The following is a 13,224-nucleotide window of genomic DNA, read 5'->3' as shown; positions in this document are numbered from 1 at the left end:
GAGGAGTGGTGTTCTTAGAAAGGCAGGGCAGGATCCTGCTCCCCTGGTTATAATTATGGCCACAAGGCCTTGGAGATGTCCTCAACCTGTCCCACCCACCCTCCCCCCCATCCCTACCCTCAGCGCTATGGCTTCCCTAAGAGCTGATCTCTTGGGGCAGGAGGGCAGGTAACTAGAGCTGAGATTCTTTTCACTGCTATTTCTGGGCTGGGGCTATACTTGGCAGGTGGTGCCAGGAATACAGGTGAGTGTGTTGAACTTCTGACCTCAGTGGCCAGATTAGGCCAGGATCTAGTCAAGGTTGTGTCCTCTTGCAGAACAGGGACTCTGCAAATGTTGGCTGGTTGAGTGACCCAGGGAATGTTTAGGGGCAGGAGAAGGCAGAGTTGCTCCTGGGCTGTGTGGGAAATAAGTGGGGATGGGTACGGAGTGAGAGGAAAGAAGGGGTGCTGGGGTTTAAAAGACCATCTTCCCTGATTGCTTTTCTTTTTTCTTTTTCTTTTTTTTTTTTTTTTAAGATTTTATTTATTTATTTGACAAAGAGAGACACTGTGAGAGAGGGAACACAAGCAGGGGGAGCGGGAGAGGGAGAAGCAGGCTTCCCGCGGAGCAGGGAGCCCGATGGTGGGGCTCGATCCCAGGACCCTGGGATCATGACCTGAGCCGAGGGCAGACGCTTAACGACTGAGCCAACCAGGCGCCCCTTCCCTGATTGCTTTTCATCCTAGTAGGCGTAAGGGAATGAGAGGTGGCTGGGGTGGGGGATCAAAACGCTGGGGTCTTGGGCTGCGACGGCTCTTGCCAGAGCCTTGGTAGCAGGTTAAATTACGGGAGATGGAGGGAGGTGTCCATAAGACCATGTTGGGGGACATGGCAAATGGTGAGACCCCTGAATGGTATCTATTTTTCCTCTCCCTAGCACGCCCACACTTCCCCAGAGTCCTGGGTAGAGGAGTGAGGCACGGTCTGTGTATCTGTGACTGCCTGATGTAGGCCTGAGGCCATTGTCATCCCAGCCCCTCATGGGGCAAGGATGGGGCAGGTGTGGCCACTCCTTCCTCACAGTGGCCACGGCCTTACTCGGGAATCTGGCAGCAGCGCTCCCAGCACTGTGCACCTACCTGTCCAGCCGCAGGAAGCGTGGTGGACTGGGGGGCCTCCACCCACTCAGCCTGCCACATGGCTCCTTCCAGGGCCTGTGGGGACTGTGGGTGCTGCTGCTTTCTCACAGTGCCCTGTGGGATCTGGCTGGAGGAGCCCTGGGGGGCCTGGGTTTCCTGGAGCGGTTGCACCTCAGCCACCACCACCTGGCCTGCTGCCCCTGGACTTCTTCACCACCCTGGGCTCTGTGCTCCTCCTGGATCTTTCTCACAAGCTGCTTATCACTCTGGACCCCTGCAGCCTATGGGGCCTGGGGAACCTGGAGCAGTTCGACCTGAGTCCCAACTGGCTGACCGAGCTGGGCACAGCCAGGCTTGGGGGCCTCTTCTGTCTACACTGGCTCTTGCTGGCTAGAAACTGCTACGTGTGGCCTGGCCACCATGCCAGGCCTGGAGGTCCTCTCTGGCTGGGAATGACATCAGTGAGCTGGAGGCTGAGGTTTCGGCAGCCTTGTTGGCGCTGGGCATCCTCTCTCTTGTAGACAACTGGTTACCACACTTCAGTTTCAAGGTGACTGCAGACATCTGGATGGTGGGCATGTGGGCTGCTGGCCAATAACATAACACCTGCGTGCAAGACTGTGACGCGACCTGCAGTGGGCCTTTGGGAAGCCTGGACCACCTGTGGCACTTGTGGGTGCCAACCTGGGCAACCTGACTTGTCCTGCCCTCAGCTGTTGGGGGGGGGTGGGTGCTGAGCAGTGTGGAGGCCCGGCTCTGCCTGTCTGAGACAGCTACTGTGTGGGGTATCCTGGGCACCATGCTGGTCACTGTGGCTCTGGTCGTGGCAGAGTGCAAGCACAGGCGGGGCTCCAGAGGAGCTGGGGAGGGAGAGCAGATAGAGATGTGGACGGCAGGTAGAGATGTAGACGACAAGAAGGGCTGTTCTTCAGAAGTCTTTCCAGCTGAGTTGTCACCCCGGGCAGGAGTGGGAAGAGTGGGGGTGGGGTGGGGTGGGGGACAAATGGCTGTGTTCCTCTGGCAGGGCCTCTGACCCTCCCACTCACCTATTCTCTGACCTAGCACAATGCCAGCATCTTTCCCAACCCTCGAAAGGGATTTGGCCCTTAGTATTTCTCAACAACCTTCTGGGGACTAGGGCAGTAGAAGGCAGAGACTGAAGACCAGAGGGAATTACGGTGGGATGGGTACCAAGGGAAGCTTCATGAATCCCAGTCTCCTGTCCCTCCCCACACATGTCCCTGGCTGCTGCTGTTGCTAAAGTCATGAGGATGGTGGGATGGGGTAGGGGTATTGCTCCTGTGGGCACAACCCAGCCAGGCTCCTGCAACTATTTTATGGGCGTACACCGTCCCGGTTCCGGTCCTCCTCAACACCTTAGCTCCTTCCTGAGGGCTGTGCATTCTTGTCACATTTGAATTGAGAATCGGTTGAAGAGATGGCAAAATAAAGCCAATTGAAAATTTGATTCTGTACTATGTGCCTGTGGAAAACTTACCTTATGTGGTTGTGACTGGTGTGTGGGGGAGGTAGACAGAATGGCCTTTAATCCAGGTTTTTTCTCATTCCCTTCGTCTGGACATTCCTTTCCTGTACCCTCACCCCAGCATGTATGTACACAATCCCATTTCCTAGATTTTGTATGGATATATCTTTCTCTCTCTCACGTTTCTGTTATGCCCAGGCTTTATCCCAGTGACTATGAAAAATAAGATGTGAGAGGTGTTTTGTGTAGCTTTTACTGGCTGAGTGGGAATTTTTCATTCACTTGAGGCTCCTCTCCCCACCCCAGGGAACGGGAAGCAAACAGATCTGAATTAAATAGCCTGGTGGGAATGCTTGTAGAGTCTTAACTTCAATATTGGAAGATGAATTTGTGTTGCCGGGTGGTAGGGGGCTGCAGGAAGATAGTGGCAATCCTGGAGTGCCCAGAACTTTTACCCACTTATTGAACAAATAATGACAGAATACCTACTCTGAAAGAGACCTAGTAGCAACATCTTTTGTTCATTTCTCTATTTATTTTTTAAAGATTTTATTTATTTGACACAGAGAGAGAGAGAGAGACAGCAAGCGAGGGAACACAAGCAGGGGGAGTGGGAGAGGGAGAAGCAGGCTTCCCACTGAGCAGGGAGCCCGATGCGGGGCTCGATCCCAGGACCCTGGGATCGTGACCTGAGCCGAAGGCAGACACGTAATGACTGAGCCACCCAGACGCCCCTCATTTCTCTATTTAGCATGTATTTCCTGAATGCAACCAGTACACTATGCTGCGAGGATATAATAGTAAACAAATCAGACACTGTCCTTGCCCTCATGAAGCTCCCAGTCTAGGGTTAATCTGGTTGTTAACGAAGAATCTAAAATATATAATTACCATTGTGCTGAGGGATTCAAAGGAAGGGTACCTGATGTTAGGGAAACATAAAATAGGGGAGCTAAGAGTTAACAAGGAGGCCAAAGCAGAAGCTGGGGAGGCCAGTTTGAAGCCTGCTGTAGTTAAACCAGCAAAGATGGTAGTTAGCCGGAGCATTGGAGCTGGAGAGGATAAGACTGATTTGAGATGGCCCGTGTGTCCACATCAGATCTTGCTCTTCTCTCAAGGGACAGAGGGAAGACAGACCCAGGCCAAACTTCTCTACAAGTGACTTAGCCAAGAGAACACCTTACTCTGAAATTAAACAGAAGTAGAGAGATTGTGTGTGTGTGTGTGTTTACACTATTTATCTATCCCCTACTATGAGCTGGTACCAACACCGCCACATTTAAACCTCTTAACAACGCTGTGAGGTACACGTCCTCTCCGTTTTACAGATGGGTCTTAGAAAGTGCAGGCCCAAAGTCCGTTAGGGTTGGAGTTAGAACTGGAGCCCAGGTTTAGCAGCAAAGACTAGTTCGCCCACGGTTCTGATAACCTGAACCCACTGTTTCTTCCTCTAGTCTAGTTTTCAATTTTGGAGCCACGAGGAGGGATCCTTAAGTCCCTGAGCAGAGGGAAAGGCTGAACTCCGCAGCTGGAACACACCCTTCAGCCCAGAACTTGAGAGCGAGAGCACTGTTTCTCGTCGGAAGGGAAAAATGATGCCCCCGCCCCCCACCCCCGCCGCTTCGCGACACCCGGAAGTTGCGTGTCCCATCCCGGCGCCGGCCTCCCTGTCGGGGGTGACGCCGCAGCGGACTGCCCTTCCCCAAGATGGCGTCGAAGATGGGTTCGCGACGGTGGATGCTGCAGCTGATCATGCAGCTGGGTTCGGTGTTGCTCACACGCTGCCCCTTCTGGGGCTGCTTCAGCCAGCTCATGCTGTACGCTGAGAGGGCCGAGGCGCGCCGGTGAGCGGGCCCACGCGGCCGCCGAGCGCGGTGGGGGGGCGGTACGGCCCGTCCCAAGAACGGGGGTGCGGTGAGGTGGGGAAGAAGTTGGGACCCTTGGGCTGGGGAAGAGTTAGGACCTCGGGCTTGTTAGGGGCTCTGGTCTGGGGCAAGGTGGGCGTCGAGCGTAGTGCAGGGGTCCTGGCCGTGAGGAGGGCCTCCGGTTCAGGGGAGCAGTGGAGCTTGTGGGAACTCAAGGGATCGCGAGGGCCTTCTCCCGCTTCATTCTGTCCTCGTTGCTTCTTCCCCTATCCGGCTCGCAGGAAGCCCGACATCCCAGTGCCCTACTTGTACTTCGACTTGGGGGCGGCCGTGCTGTGCGCCAGCTTCATGTCTTTTGGAGTGAAGCGGCGCTGGTTCGCGTTGGGGGCCGCCCTTCAGCTGGCCATTAGCACCTACGCCGCCTACATCGGGGGCTACGTCCACTACGGGGACTGGCTGAAGGTGAGCACCTCGGCCCAAGGCGGGACTTCGCTAGGGGGATGGGGAGCCCGAGGCCAGTGCCCTGTGCCCCGCGGCAGCTGGGAAATGCATGGTGCTAGCCAGGTGCATAGTGTGAAGCCTGGGAAGGCAGAAGCCCCAGGCTTGTGGAGATTATTACAGACTGCAAGGATGAAAGGACCTTAGAGACCACACAAGACCGCCTTTCAGAGTGTGAAAACTGAGGTCCAAAGATGAGAAACAGACTTTCCCAAGGGCACACCACAGTTAGCATTGCAGGTGAGACCAGAACCCTTTAAACCATTAGTTGAGTAATGTCAGACTATAGGGCTAAAGGGACCTTGGAGAGTACTGGTTCCAACCATCTGATCTTATGAAATTTAATTAATTGAGCGCAGCATGTAAACCTGAAAGTGTCAGAACCCGTGCCAGGTGCTGCAAGCTTGTAGATAATCCTGGGCAAAGGCAGGGACTGTCAGTCCAGTCGGGGAGGCAGATGTGTGAACAGCTACCGGACAGTGGGATCAATGGTTTTTTCATGGGACAGACTATACCATATAGCAGAAAGAACATTGGGATTTGAGTCTGTACTCCTGGAGGTGCAGAGCGGGCAACTCTTGGTGTCTGGGTTCTGCCACTTTCTGTAGGACCTTGGACATTTTTAGTAACCCCTCTGGGCCTCAGTTTCCACTTCTGATAAAAAGAGTTATCTATCTCTGCTGCACCTGCCCACCACACTTGGAAATGGTAAGAGGGTTCATCAGATGGAATGGGATGTATAGCGATGGGCACTTCTGTGCTCTGGACAGCCAGGAGAAACGTGGTGGCTGCAGTTCCTGACTGGGGTCCCCTCACCCCGGTCCAGGTCCGTATGTACTCGCGCACAGTTGCAATCATCGGCGGCTTTCTGGTGCTGGCCAGCGGCGCTGGGGAGCTCTACCGCCGGAAACCCCGCAGCCGCTCCCTCCAGTCCACCGGCCAGGTGTTCCTGGGCATCTACCTCATCTGCGTGGTAGGTTGGGGGGCCGTTGGCTGGAAGTGCTTGCCTGGGAGTGAAGTAGAACCCAGGGAGGTGGGCAGAATAAGGCCTTGCATGTAGTTCCTGATGGTCTGCCTCCTGGGAACTGCCCCAGCCAGCTTTTGGGCCTCAGAGGCCCTTCAAGTGCCTGAGACCTGGCTGAGAGTCCCTTCTTCCAGCATTATGGCCACCAGGGAGAGAAGAGGTTGGATGGACCATTCAGTCCCCAGCCTGAGAGTCAGGAGAACAAGGTGGACTGGTCCTCTCATGGCTCCAGCCCCCAGAGGACTGAGAGAGGGGGCAAAGGAGAGGTTTGGTGGGGTTCAGACCCCAGATGGGGCTCTATGGCTTAGAGTCGGTGGGGGTTGCCTAGGGTAACAAGTTACGGTACTCCCTAGGGGAGGACCTAGGCCGAGCCAGTGTGGACGGGGACCTGGACAGGCTCCAGGTCACTTGGCTTCATCTTAGTTACTGGGCACCATATCCCATGTGCAGAGCTCTGTATTCAGAGGTGAGAGCCCCAGTCTGGCAGTGGAGACACACTTCCGCTCTCCTGAGCCCCGAAGGTGAGGAGAGCCAGGCCCTAACCCCATGAGCTCCCTAGTCTGGGGGGGGGGGGAAGATGCAGGCCCTCCTCTCCGAGAGCCCCAACTCTGAGCCGGGAGTCAGAAGCCCACCTTGCAGAGGCGGACTTGCAGGTGCCATCTCAGGGGCAGCTGTCCCCAGACAGGCTCCTCAGCCCGCCAGAGAGACTTAGAGGATGGTGTGTCTTTAGGCCTACTCACTACAGCACAGCAAGGAGGACCGGCTGGCCTATCTGAACCATCTCCCGGGAGGGGAGCTCATGATCCAGCTGTTCTTCGTGCTGTATGGCGTCCTGGCCCTGGCCTTCCTGTCAGGCTACTACGTGACCCTGGCTGCCCAGATCCTGGCCATACTGCTGCCCCCAGTCATGCTGCTCATTGATGGCAATGTTGCCTACTGGCACGACACACGGCGCGTTGAGTTCTGGAACCAGATGAAGCTCCTTGGAGAGAGTGTGGGCATCTTCGGGGCCGCCGTCATCCTGGCCACTGATGGCTGAGTGGCACGGCAAGAGGCCGAGATGGGCGCAGGGAGCCACCGAGGGCCACCCTGCCTTCCTCCTTGCTGGCCCAGTTGTTTTTTTATGCTTTCTGCTCTGTTGGTTTGGTTCTTTGCTGTGTGTGTATATGTGTTGGTAAGAGGCAGGTCTCTTCCCCGGTGCCTGGGCTCGGCCCTTGTGGGGTGGGAGCCCTGAGGATGATGCCTTACAGGGGTTTTTCCTGTTCGTTAGTAGGAGACCTGAGGCCAACTGCTCCCTGGGTCTCCTGTCTCAGAGAAGGGAGTAAGGCAGGGCTCGGGTGGGGGTACTGAGAGTGGGAGACAGAGAAAGGAAGACCAGGAACCGGAAGTGAGCAAATGTGAAAAATTCCTTTTTGAGCCTGGCAAGTGCAGCTAGGCTCTATAGTGTTTTTTGGAGACTGAGAGTGAGTATGTGTGTTGACGCGGGGATTGGGCCAGGAGGAGCCGAGAGGCCGGGCACTGCAGAAGTCACGTGAGTTCTCAGGGTATCCCCGGGGGCAGAAGCAGCACTAGCTGTCGCCCCACCTTGAAAGCAGAGCAGGCCCCAGTCGGGTGTGCAGGGGTAGGGTAGGCAGCGGCCAACGTCCCGTCTCCTGCCTTCTGTTTCCGGCTCTATGGTTGGCCTCGTTGGGGTGAGTGCCCTCCCAAACACCAGACCACACAGTCCTCCAAAAATAAACATTTTATATAGACATTTGGCTTTGCTTCTATGTTCTCCCCACAGGGCATGTTGCCATTGGCTGGGATTGATCTTGGGTTTCTTGAAAGACCACATCTGGTTAAGCCCCACTTTGGTCCTCCCGTGATCTCTGCCCTGTTCTGAGAGTTCCCACAGGCCTTTGGCTGTCTAGTCAGGATCCTCCCTGTAGTCTGCCTTTGATCCATCCCCTCAGTCCCTGTGTCATAGCTTGTCTTTTCCTCCCCTTTTATCCTCCTGGTTTCTTTTGAAGAAACCTTTGGTGAGGGCAGCTAGAGGGTGGGGGGGACTAACATTAAGTGTCCACTGTGAGGATTCTACATCTTACAGATGAGGAAATGGAAGCTCAGAGAAGGCGAGCAGCTTACCTCAAGGCACAGAGCAAATGTAGCCACAGCTGGATTCCAGGTTGGGCCTGTCTAATGCCCACACACAGCGGTGCACTCTGTCACCCCTCTCCTGAGGGAAGTCAGAGGCTGCTCCTGGGGTTTGGTTCTGTCGTGGCCCCGCTGTGCCACGATGGTCCTCTCCGTACTTGTCCATGCGCCTCCTGATTGAAAGTAGCTCAGCAACCAGTATGGGGGCCTGGCACATTGTGGGGGGTCAAAAATGCAGAATGAAACCTCTGGCTTTGGACTCCCGCCGGCTGAGGTGTTCTGTTCCCACAAATGGAGACAGCCTCCAGCGGGACCGAGGGGAAAACATCCAAGCCTGGGCCTTGCTTGGAAAGAGAGCTGGAGCTGCTGTTGGTCTGGTCTGTGGGATGGAGGGGAGCCCCTCTGGGGGCTGCTGACACCCAGGTGAGGGAGGCAGTGACAGCATTCATCTTGGGGGCACTCCATCTCATTTAGCTCTTCTCTTCCCTCTGGGAGCCCCCTGGTTCTCCAACCCTCAAGATCTTGCTCCCAGAAGGTCACTGCTCATTCCTTTCAAGTGTGAGCTGACTCTCAGACAAGTATTTGTGTTTTAATCAAGGCCTCCTGAAAAGTTGTAAGACCCAAAGGAATTAAAATAAGTGGTGGAATATCAAGCAAATGGGGGTGATATTTTGGGCAAGGGAGCCTCAAAACAGAGGCCATAGAAATTGGTCCACCTTTAAGGTTATCCCTGAGTAGAGCCCTGGAAGGCAAGCCCCTCACCCTCACCTCCCATATCTCTAGACTGAAAATTGAAGGCCCCGGGTTATAGCTTTGGAGCCAGTGGTGAGGGTGGGGGAGGGGTGTCTTGGTCACACCCTTCTTCCTGTGCTTGTCCCCACTTGGGCACCCCCCTCTGGGCAGAGTAGAGTAGGAGCTGCTTCCTCCTCTGCAGATCACTTAGCCATCAAGCCTGGTCCAGCCTGTGGCTGCCTGGGATCACCTCCAGCAGGCACGGCTTTTGGTTCACCCTGGTTGTCCCAGGGCCTGCAGGGTGGGCGGTGAGGGTCAGCTGCCTGGGTCAGAAGCTGGTTTGCAGAAGGAGTCTGGCAGCCCCTTGGCATGGTTGACCAGCTCATAAGAGTCCCGGATATCGGCCAGGCCAAACCAGAAGAAGATCCACTGCTTGTTAGAGAAGCTGCCATCACTGTGTTTGAAGTACCTGGTGGGGGGAAGGGGAAGGCTTTTAGGGCAAGGCCGGTGCTCACTACTCACTGGTTATTTTGAGGACCTACTACATGCTAGACACCCTGATATTACTGGTTTCATCCTTACAGCAGCAGCCAGGAGTCTGGTGGTGGCTTGCTCTTTTCCCAGAGAAGCAGCTAAGGCTCAGAGAAGTTAGTTGACCTGCCAGAGTCCCAAAGCTAGGAAGGTTAGACTGAGGATGTCCTTTGCTCTCTGTGCCTCCAGGGGAGGGGTTCTTGTTCACCTCTTGGTCCCCACAGAGCTGGGTGAGGGGATAGTTGCAGAAGGAAAGAGAAAGGAGAGAATGTTTCGCTGGAGATGCAGTGGGCCTGGGGTCAGCGCTTGGCAACTGGGCCTGGAATAGAGCCTGGAGGGTCAGGATTTCTGAGGACTCTGGGAGAGTTGGGGAGCGTCTTCAAGGAATCCATTGCCCTGGGGCAGAGCGTCTTTAAGTGTGCTCTGCTTCTGGGGAAATCTCAGACTCCGTGGGTGGTCTGCTCCCTGGGGAATGTGGGGCCACACTGAGTGGGGCCCTTTCCTTGGGGGAAGCCGGTCCTTCCGGGGGCGTGGCTTTGGAGAGCCGGGGCTGGGGTGGGGGCGGGACCTACCAGGGATTGATGGGGTTGGTGACCCGGGAGCGCCAGAAAAGCGTCTGCAGGTCCCGCCGCAGGCACTCCCACAGCATCTGGCCCGAGCCTTGGCCCTGGCGGCTGGAGCTCACCACAAACTTGTCTAGATAAGGGGTGCCCCCCAGTACGGGCTCCGTGGTCAGAATTGCAGCCGCGTTGTACCTGGCGCAGCAGGGGAGAGGCAGGCTGGGACCTCTCCTTGGCCCCAACCTGCCCAGCTCTGTCCCTCGGTCCCTGCCCTCTGGGGCCCGCAGACTCACCCCTCAGAGACGTAGACAGAGTGCAGCCGCGGGCGCAGCGAGGCCAAGTAGTCGTCCCGCAGCTTCTTGCCGAAGCTGGCGTTGACCAGGTTCACCAGGCGGCCCTGGTCCAGGCTGTCCAGGCTGCGCACCCGCAGCATCCGATCGGCGTTCTTGAACAGGGTCCCGGACCCTGGGGGTGGCATGGAGGAGGAGGGGTTAGTTTGGCCCCAGAGCCAGGTCCCATCCGCTCCTGCATTTGCCCTGCCTGGTGGGGGGTCCAGATACGACAGGGCGGGGGGGGGGGGAGGCAGTGACCCTCTTTGGAAGATCTCCACAATGAAGTGATTTCTGTGGTCGGCATTGATATGTACATGATTTTCACACAGGGAGATGCTTTCCCCTGGCAGTTTGTCCCTCAGCTTCCATCCATCGTCCGGAGACCCACCTACTTCCCCTAGACCCGCCTCCCTCCCCCGACACCCGGTCTCGCCTGGTCTCCGCCCCCGCCCCCAGGCGCGGCCCTCACCCTTGTGGCTGAAGAGCTCGGTGAGCAGCGTGCTGGCGGCGGTGATGGCGGCCGAGGAGTGGTGCGGCAGGCGGCTGAGCACGTCCACGATGAGCCGCACCTGCTGCCGCTCCTTGGCGCTCACCCACTCGGCGTTGGTCACCAGGTCCAGATCGGCGGGCAGATTCACGTTACTCAGGACCTGCGTCCAGGCGCAAGGGGTGAGCCTCTGGCCTGCAGCCGGCCACGAACTGCGCCCCTGCCCCACGGACCCTTCCTCACCGACCCCTTTACCCTCACTTCCTCCCGGAGCCCTCGGCCAGGGAGAGTTCGGATCTGGGCACCATGCCGCTCCCGACCCACCCAGCTTGAGAATGACTCTGGGGCCTGTCTGGGAGGCGAGCAGGGAGCACGAGAGGGGCTCATCCAGGCCCGGAGTCGCGGGAGTGGAGCCCGTAAGGAGGGGACACACCTTTTGACTGCTGTCGTGCAGGCCTCCTCTGTTATTGAGGAAGATGATTTTGGTGGGCTGTAGCGCCTTGGCTAGAGCCGCGGTCACCTCCAGCGAGTCGAGGAGCACGGAGCGGCGCGCGGTCGTCTCCCCGATGGGGCACAGGATGGGGATGCTGCCGGACTCCAGGCACCACTGCAGCAGGTCGGTCTCCACCGAGACGATCCCGCCGTAGCTGTGGGCCAGACGTGGTGCTCAAGAGGGCCCCCTCCAGGCCTGCCTGGCTCGGGCAGGGCGCGCGGCGGAGCGGGGTCCAAGCACGCCGGGCCAGGCGGGGCCCGCACTAACCTGGCATGAGGGGCTGGCTCCGCGGCGCCCAGCACCGAGCCGCCGCCAAAAAAGGGCACGGCAGCGGCGGCGTTGTGCCGCAGCTCATCCACCAGCACCTTGCAGTTCTGGGCAAGCTGTGCCTTGGCCTCCCAGAAGGAAAGGCAGCCAGAGGGCGCGGTGGGCGCGGGCAGCCCGAGGACTACCAGCGGCTTCATGTCCATGCGCTGCAGGAATGCCAGGGCGAAGGCCAGGCTGGATACGGCCCGACTGCACTTGAGTACCTCCTCGTCCACCTGCGGGAGAGGGCACGTTCAGGAGGGCCAACGCTGGCCCTGACTCCTGCAGCCTGGTCCCCGCGGCCCTGTCGGTGCCCCTACTGTGCCCAGGAGCAGTCAGACGCCATTTCTGGCTACGGGCGCCCACCTGCTCCGCCCTTTGCCCCGTTGGGTCTTGCCATCCCCTTATCTCACATTAGTGTTCCTCCCTCTGTGCCTCCCTGCGACCTTGGACTCTCTGACTTCTTGGGGGGAGGGGTGACCCAGGCGGCTCCTGTCCAGGTTCCCCACTTGCCATCTGAACCCGACTGCGCCCATGGTGGGGGTGGGGGTACTTCTCCAGCGCATCACACTTAGTGGATTAGGGTCCCCAGTCTCCTCGCCTGGGCTGGGCGTGAGACTATTGGAGCAGCGCGCAGCTTCACCCAGTCCCGGGCACTCCGCCGGGCACCGTCGCACGCCTTCCCGCTTCTGCTGTGCAGAGTCCGCAGCCGGTCCCGCCATGCCTGGCGACCCGTCGCCGTACAACCCCCATCCATCCCCTCGCTGTGACATGGCCGGCGCCGCACTCCGCTCACCTCGATGACCGCGAAGGGCTTGTCGGCGGAGTGGTAGCAGGTCTGGAACTGCGTGAGCCAGTGGCGCGCCTCCCCGGGGCTGGCTCCGCACTGGTTCAGAAAGGCCTGGATGTCCCGCTGCACCAGCGAGCGGCCGGCCGGGGGCCCGGGGGGGTCGGGAGGGGCCGGGGGCGCGGGGGGCGGTGTCCACTCCGGCTCCTCCGCGGCAGGCGAGTGGGTGTCGTCCTCGGCGCCCTCGGTCCGTTCTCGTGCGTCCTGGGCCGGCGCCCAGGCGGTGCTGAGCCGGCGCCCCGGGCTGGCGCCCCCGGCCGCCCGCCGTCGCGCGCTGCCGCTCAGTCTCCGGGCGCCCCCAGTGCCTCGGGGACCGCGCAGCCTTCCTCCCGCAGGGGTGGCCCGTAGGGCCCAGGCCAACCGCGCCGTCGCCATGACAACCAGACCGGCTGCCCCCCCCCCCCCCCACGAGTGCGCTTCTGTCCGCAGCTCCCGGCTCTGGGGGGCTCTTAACCTGCTGCAAGACGGGGCTGGGATAGCCGCGGCGGGGCGCGGACTGGGGGCGCAGAGTCGTCTCTGGGTGCATTTGAGGAGGGTCAGGCCATGGGTCGGAGGGCGGGGCCACCAGTATCCCCCGCCCCTGGGGGGGGACGGAACCCACTAGCGCGGGTCACGAGGCAGAGATAAGGGGTGGCGGGGTGTCTTTCATCTGCTGCCAAGGCCGGTTCCAGGAAGGGCTCAGGGGACTCAGGGTGGCTTTGGCGGTCTGCGGGGTTCTGGATGATTAAACGGGAGTGTGAGGAGGGCAAGAGGGGAGAGTAAGTGGCGATTACCGTGGGACTGAGGGAGGAGACTGCTAGGAGAGGTGG

At 58.7% G+C, this 13,224-nt stretch overlaps 2 protein-coding genes across 4 annotated transcripts; one reads left to right on the top strand and one right to left on the bottom strand.

The window, feature by feature from the left end:
* The first annotated feature begins 4,256 nt into the window (after positions 1–4,256).
* TMEM101 (transmembrane protein 101) lies at positions 4,257–7,747 on the top strand. Its single transcript, XM_036071288.2, has 4 exons — positions 4,257–4,451; positions 4,754–4,934; positions 5,797–5,943; positions 6,725–7,747. The coding sequence occupies exons 1-4, from the start codon at positions 4,315–4,317 to the stop codon at positions 7,031–7,033; spliced, it is 774 nt and encodes a 257-aa protein (XP_035927181.1). The 5' UTR covers positions 4,257–4,314; the 3' UTR covers positions 7,034–7,747.
* Positions 7,721–12,804, bottom strand: NAGS (N-acetylglutamate synthase). Of its 3 annotated transcripts, XM_036071283.2 has the most exons (7): positions 12,365–12,804; positions 11,530–11,804; positions 11,203–11,416; positions 10,752–10,932; positions 10,244–10,415; positions 9,963–10,145; positions 7,721–9,328 (listed from the first exon to the last, which is right to left on the bottom strand). In XM_036071283.2, the coding sequence occupies exons 1-7, from the start codon at positions 12,788–12,790 to the stop codon at positions 9,175–9,177; spliced, it is 1,605 nt and encodes a 534-aa protein (XP_035927176.2). In that variant the 5' UTR covers positions 12,791–12,804; the 3' UTR covers positions 7,721–9,174. The 3 variants fall into 3 exon arrangements, with proteins under 3 accessions (XP_035927176.2, XP_077921930.1, XP_077921931.1); XM_078065804.1 differs by having other exon boundaries at positions 10,752–11,416; XM_078065805.1 differs by lacking the exon at positions 9,963–10,145 and having other exon boundaries at positions 10,752–11,416.
* Positions 12,805–13,224: the final 420 nt, after the last annotated feature.

Source organism: Halichoerus grypus, chromosome 2, assembly GCF_964656455.1.
Source record: "Halichoerus grypus chromosome 2, mHalGry1.hap1.1, whole genome shotgun sequence".
NCBI classification, from domain to species: Eukaryota; Metazoa; Chordata; class Mammalia; order Carnivora; family Phocidae; genus Halichoerus; species Halichoerus grypus.
This window is presented reverse-complemented; position numbering and strand designations above follow the sequence as displayed.

Coding starts and splice junctions, on each gene's coding strand:
- TMEM101 (XM_036071288.2), top strand. CDS start 4,315: ATGGCGTCGAAGATGGGTTCGCGACGGTGGATGCTGCAGCTGATCATG. Junction 4,452..4,753: donor GAGAGGGCCGAGGCGCGCCG/GTGAGCGGGCCC, acceptor TCCGGCTCGCAG/GAAGCCCGACATCCCAGTGC. Junction 4,935..5,796: donor ACTACGGGGACTGGCTGAAG/GTGAGCACCTCG, acceptor ACCCCGGTCCAG/GTCCGTATGTACTCGCGCAC.
- NAGS (XM_078065804.1), bottom strand. CDS start 12,790: ATGGCGACGGCGCGGTTGGCCTGGGCCCTACGGGCCACCCCTGCGGGA. Junction 11,417..11,529: donor GAGCCAGCCCCTCATGCCAG/GTTAGTGCGGGC, acceptor TCTGGCCCACAG/CTACGGCGGGATCGTCTCGG. Junction 10,146..10,243: donor TCTGTCTACGTCTCTGAGGG/GTGAGTCTGCGG, acceptor CTGCTGCGCCAG/GTACAACGCGGCTGCAATTC.